Genomic DNA, 6,309 nt, shown 5'->3' with positions numbered 1-6,309 from the left:
GGGTTTGAATGTCTCCAGAGAAGGAGACTCCACACCCGCTCTGGGCAGCCTGGTCCAGGCTCTGGCACCTCCCAGCAAAGAAGTTTCTCCTCATGTTCAGCTGGACCCTCCTGTGTTTCAGTCTGTGCCCGTTGCCCCTCACCCTGGCGTTGGGCACCACTGAACAGAGTCTGGTCCATCCTCTGACACCCACCCTGAGATATTGATCACATTGATCAGATCCCTCTCAGCTTCTCTGCTCCAGCTCAACAGCCCCAGCTCTCTCAGCCTTTCCTCACAAGAAAGATGCTCCAGACCCATCAGCATCTTTGTAGCCCAGCGCTGGACTCTCTCCAGTAATTCCTTGTCCTTCTTAAACTGGGGAGCCCAGAACTGGACACACAACTCAGATGGGGCCTCACCAGGGCAGAGCAGAGGGGGAGGATTCACCTCCCTCAACCTGCTGGCCACGCTCCTCCTCATGGACCCCGGGTACCATCGACCTTCTTGGCCACAGGGCGCGTTGCTGGCTCATGGTCAACCTGTTGTCAACCAGAACTCCTGTGACAGCTCGGCCCTACCACGGCCGGCAGGATCCACCCCTACGGGGGCAACTGCCTCCCGGTAGCGCTGGCCGGGTGGCCAGTGGCACTCGCCCTGACGGATGGAGGCCAGACAAACAGGGCAGCTGGAGCTGTACTGGGTTCACTGGGCACCAGGACCTTCTGGTAAAAGCAACAGCTTTCCTCTGCTAATCCAGACAGCCCTGCGCGAGCCCCGAGTCAATATAAAAACAAACTGAAGGAAATCAGACAAAGCTCCTTGGGAATGCATGGGGAGGAAAAAACAGCCTGGACACCTCACTTGGGATTGTTGTTTTCTGCAAGATGGCCTTTAAAAACCAGAAGAACATCCCACAACAACCTCCAGACCCAAGGACCTGGGTCAACTGATTTCTGCCCTCAAACACCACCTTCATCATTCCAGGTCAAATTGGCAGTTTCTCCAACTACCATCTGTGGGTTTTTTGGCTCCAGAGAAGGACGAGAATTTCCTTCCCAGCTCCATCAGCAAAGTGGTGCCACACACAGATTCCTGTGCACAAAACTGTCACAGAAATGTTCTTGACCCCAGGTTTCCCATACCAGAATCTCAGACGTTTGTGCTTTAAAAAATAATTTAATTATAAGATACAAAACAACTTGAAAGGTACAGCAAAGAAACAGTCCAGACTGGGGGCCTTTCAGGGGTTGGAACACAAGGCAAAAGAGACTTGGGCTTTTAAACCCATTTCTCTTAAGAAACCCTCTAAGAAATGGTGGTCAGGAGCAGGGAGGACGGCCGGGATGCTCGCAGAGGTGAAGTGCAGTAGGGCGCTTTCCTCAGGATCTCCAGAAATAACTGCGTAACCTCAAAGAAATCGTGGTCCGGAGAAGGGCAGAAGGACGGACGGGATGCTGACAGACATGAAGTGTTGTATCGAGCTTTCTTGAGGGACTCCAAGAAGATCTTCTCCCTTTCTAAGTAATCATCCTCCTGAGAAGAGAGGAAGGATGGGTGGGAATGATCCCAGAAAGTGCCACAGAAACAGGGTCACAGTCCAAGGTGTTGCTCATCAACAAGAGAAGGATCCCAAAGCCTCCCTCGTACCATGGCCCCCCATGAAGGGGACCCCGCCCTGGCTCCTCCAGAGCCTAGAACCTCACAGTCTGAGCAAGACCCGCAGGGGAAGCCTCCAAGAGCGTCCCTGCCTGGGGAAAGACCCAGCAGGGACCTGACGGCACAGGATGGGGACACCACAAAGCCAGAGTCCAGCAGAGCCAGCGTCTCCCACCCAGGGAAGGGCTGAGCAGAGGGCAACCCCTTCGAGCCGAGGACGATGTCCATCTCAGGTTGGACGTGGAGCCAGCCTGAGACAAGCTGCGAGCATCCCCCTCTCCTTGCCTCTGCTGTCACTCCTCTGGCTGCCCGCGGCTCCTTCCAGCCCACCCGGCCCAGCCCAGGGCTCAGCCCTGATCTCAGGAGACCCCCGAGGCTCTCAGGGCCCTGTCGGGTTCACCCAGCCCAGCTCCGCCAGCAGCTCCGCAGCCCCTTCCAGCTCCGCTCTCCCCTGCCTCACCCACTGGGCCTGGAACTTCAGCAGCTGCACCTGGGCACTGAGCACGGGGTTGTCGGCCACGGGCAGGGACTCCCCGATATCCCGCGGGCTGTGCCGAGGGAGCGTCCTAGTGGGAGGCAGAAAGTCTGGAACAGGAGCCGGAGTGCGAGATGCTGCCATTAGATGAACTGCAGACGTAGACACCACAGCATCCCTTGTTCTGCTGCCTGCGTGTCCCTGCAGCGGGGTCCTCCCCAGCCTCCCAGGACAAACGGGCTTTAACTCGCCTGCCTCTCCCCTCCTGCCCCCTCCAGGCACTGCCCTGGCTCAGAGAGCTCCGCTGAGCCCCTGCAGAGGACGAGAGGGCAACTCGCACCTGAGGTTTATATGCAGGGGCACTAAACCAGCCCCCAGGACCATCCCAAGCCTCCTGAGACACAGGTACAAGCGCAGCTGCCCCCCGGCAAGTCCCTTCCCACCTGCAGCGTGCGGAAGCCTCAGCCAGGGTGCTGGAGAGACCATCGGTCGGGGCACCGAGGTCCTGGGCTGTGGTCAGCGGTGTCACAGGGTGGTTGGGCAGCTCCTCACGGGGCTATTCATGCCGTCTCCTCTGGTGAGCCGTGCTCAGCCGCTGCTGCGCGGTCTCTGGGAGAAAGGGAGAGAGAGAAGCTGTCAGAAAAGCTTCAGGCCTTGTGCACCGTGGCCCCTGGCCCAGTTGGGAGGGTGAGGAGACACTTCCCTGATGCAGACGCTCCTGCTGCTTCAGTTGCTCCTGCTGCTGCTGCAGGACCTGCAGCTTGTCGCGGAACTGGGATTCCATCCTGCGTGCCTCCCCCAGGGCTCGCTCCCCCTCCGCGTGCTTCTGGGCTAAGAGCTGCAAGGCAGAGCGGCTGGGGAGCTTGGGGACAGGGACCCTCGCTGCCCTGGGCTGGGGCTCCTCTGCGCGTCCCCTTGTTCCCCTCCCGGCACAGGATTCACGACTTCAGGAAGGCTGTGAGACCCCGGCTGTGCTGCCGGCCCGTGCTCGGCTGCGAACCGTGGTGCAGACGCTGCGCTTACCTCATTGGCGCTTCTCGTCAGCTCCTCCTGCTGCTGGACACGCAGCGCGGCCCCGTTCACCTTCTTCTCCAGCCTCAGCTCCTGCCAGGCCTCGTCCAGCCTCTGCCTGTCTCTCGCCAGCTGCTCCTCCTTGGCTTTCAGCTCCTGGCCCTGCATCTTCGGCTCTGCCCGCTCCTAGGGTGGGCACGGGGGAAACCGATGCATCACCTGCCCTGTCCCTGACACCATCTCACGTCTTCCCAAGGGCTGGCAGAGCCCCTGTTGAGCTCCTCCTGTGGCCGCTTTGGGTGCAGAGCAACAGCCCCCGGTTCTGCAGGTCACTGCACACGTTCTCCATGTTCTCACTGAAGACCTAACGACCTTGGGCAACTGATTTCTCCCCTCAAATACTGACTCCATCATTCCAGGACAAATTTCCAGTTTCTACCATCACTGCATGTGGGTTTTCACATCAAATCCCCATAATTAACAGTTGCAAAATGCTTTGAGATAGTGCTACAAAAATAGTAACAGTTGAAAGAAGGGCAGAACGTCTATTATCAGCACCTGGTTGATTAGTACTACTTGGTTTTGTCCTCAGAGCAGTATCACTATCTTGTGCTGGGGATGGAACAGAGGCCAAAGGAGTTTCTGCAGGGCAGCAAAAGAAGGGGGTGCTGGAAAACACGAATGTGTCTTCTGGAAAGCTGAAGGAAGCAGAGGCTCCAGAGAAGGACGAGTATTTCCTTCCCAGCTCCATGAGCAAAGTAGTGCCACATGCAGATTCACGTGCACAAAACTGTCGCAGAAATGTTCTTGACCCCAGGTTTCCCATAGCAGAGTCTCACACGTTAGTATTTAAAAAATCATCTCTTTACAAGATTAAAAACAACTTAAAAGGTACAGCAAAGAGACAGTCCGGACAGGGGCCTCTCGGCGGGAGGGACCACAAGACTGTATGTGAACAGAGACCTTCTCAGGTTGGCCAGAAGCATTCCCCTGCCCAACTGGTAAAGCTGGAAAAGTCACTAAAGCTTTGTTAAATGAGACCATACCCCGATTTGGGGTCCCCGCTGTGATGTCCTCTGATAGAAGACAGGTAAGTTCAAGCCACAGCAGCTTCTACTGTGTCTTTAGGCATTAAAGTGCATAACCAAACCCAAAGTGTATCCAAACCAAAGCCAAAATTCTTTTGCAATAGAGATCTACAAAATATTATCATCTCGGGTTGCGGTACGGCATAGCTCTTTGTCACCCCACAACAGTACCTAATCGAGCATTGTCGCGTAATGCAAGTAAAAATTATTAGCATTAACATTAGAGTCACAAACATCAACAGCTACTTTGACTAGGTCGAATCCGTAGCCATGAAGCAAGCTTATGCCAAATTTCTTCAGAACTCCAAGATGTATCATCTTCAGTGACTTCATGTCATACTTTAGTTGATTCCCAAAAGGATTTGCGGTTGCTCCTATTTCAATACCGTGGGCAAAGCCCAAATTTGCTTTGTAAGAGTCTTTAGCTTGTACCAAAAGCAAAATTCACTATTGGCAAGACTATAATTATCACCAATAATGCTAACGAGGGATATTTAGTTGTTTCAGATTCGACCTGTCCACATTTTTCCTTTAGTTCATGTTGGGCTATAATAGTTTTCACTAAAGACCCGTGTAAAGGCCACCTTGGAGTAAAAGCATTTGTTACTGCACTCGTACTTTTTAGAGTCACTGAGATCAACGCTGAGAGAATTGGACAGCGGAAGGTCCTACTGGCTCCGACGTCTGTTTCTTATCTGCTGCTTTCTTCACTCTTGAATACTGAATCCAGGCAGGTTGCTCTTTAATCTTGATGGCAGTAAAGGCCGGCAGCAATACCTGGAACAGCCCATTCCACTTCTCTTCTGAAGGCTGACATGAAAAAGCTTTAACGGAAACTTCATCTATTGGCTTGAAAGAAAAGACTTCAGTTTTCTTTGGCTCGAGGCTTCACTCTAATTCTGAGCAGCGCTAAAGGTAGTGCTTGATTCTACTTCCAGTTAGTTTCTTGACAAATTCTGTTTATCTGCTGTTCGATTATATAACTCAGTTTCTTTTCCACCTGCCCACTTGCTTAAGACTTGTAGAGAGTTGGCAACTGCCAATCGATCTCTGATGCTCTACTGACTTGCAGCACTACCTGTGCAACAAAACGGGGCCCTCTATCAGAGGACATCACAGCGGGTACCCCAGATCGGGGTAGGATCTCATTTAACAAAGCTTTAGTTACTTTTCCAGCTTTACTAGTTGGGCAGGGGAATGCTTCTGGCCAACCTGAGAAGGTCTCTGTTCACATACCGCAAGGTAGAGTTTACTGATGGTGGTTCGAGGAGACAGCCACCCGGGATCGGAGACATCGCTCTCATATCTCTCTCTGTCTTTTCAGCAGCTTGTCTCGCAGTATCAGCTGCCAATTTATTTCCAGCTTCCTGATCAGTGTCTCCTTTTCGATTCTCCTTGAAATGCATGACGGCAACTTGTCCAGTAACAGCCCGGCTTCCGACAATTGGAGTACCATGTTTAATCTGTTCTCCTTGTGCTGTTAATAAACTTGGGCCTTTTCAAATGGTCCATGGGCTTGCAGCACTCCCAAAGCATACTTGGAATCAGTGCAAATATTACTCTTCTTCTCTCTGGATAATTCTAAAGCTCGTGCGTGTGCAGCTGTCTGGGCAGAAGCCCCAGGAGGCAAAGGTTTAGCTTCGATTACCTCGTGGGTAGTTGGTAGGGCATACCCAGCTTTATGTACTCCTTGCTTTACAAAGCTGCTTCCATCAGTGAACCAGGAGTCTTCAGCGTCTTCCTGTTCCTTTAAATGCCGTCTGCTGGAGTAAACAGCTCCCATTGTTTCCAAGCAATCCTGGACCACAGGCTCTGAAACAGATCCACTGAGGAAAGGGGCTGCATTGACAATGTTGGTAATGGCAATATTCACATCACCTTGTTCCACCAATACCGCCTGGTATTCAGGAATCTCCAGCGAGATAACCCATGGGTACCTTTTGGTTCCAGTACGGTTGTGACTGTGTGGGACACCAATACGGTCATTTTCTGTCCCCTGGTGAACTCAGGAGCTTCCTATACAGCGAGTGCAAGAGCTGCCACAGCTCCAAGACATCCAGGCCAGCCTTTGCTCGCTTCATCTGACTGCTTAGGGAA

At 53.0% G+C, this 6,309-nt stretch overlaps 1 protein-coding gene across 1 annotated transcript; it reads right to left on the bottom strand.

Annotated features, from left to right (window-relative positions):
- Nucleotides 1-1,198: 1,198 nt before the first annotated feature.
- LOC135996300 (fas-binding factor 1 homolog) lies at nucleotides 1,199-5,618 on the bottom strand. Its single transcript, XM_065648122.1, is given in 7 exon segments — nucleotides 1,199-1,515; nucleotides 2,099-2,222; nucleotides 2,578-2,722; nucleotides 2,828-2,951; nucleotides 3,137-3,310; nucleotides 4,885-5,022; nucleotides 5,466-5,618. Coding segments are annotated over 7 exon segments (1,086 nt in total). The 3' UTR covers nucleotides 1,199-1,287.
- Between the last annotated feature and the right edge of the window lie 691 nt (nucleotides 5,619-6,309).

Source organism: Caloenas nicobarica, chromosome 18, assembly GCF_036013445.1.
Source record: "Caloenas nicobarica isolate bCalNic1 chromosome 18, bCalNic1.hap1, whole genome shotgun sequence".
Classification (NCBI taxonomy): domain Eukaryota; kingdom Metazoa; phylum Chordata; class Aves; order Columbiformes; family Columbidae; genus Caloenas; species Caloenas nicobarica.
The sequence above is the reverse complement of the archived record's forward strand: the minus strand, read 5'-3'. Positions and strand labels throughout refer to the sequence as shown.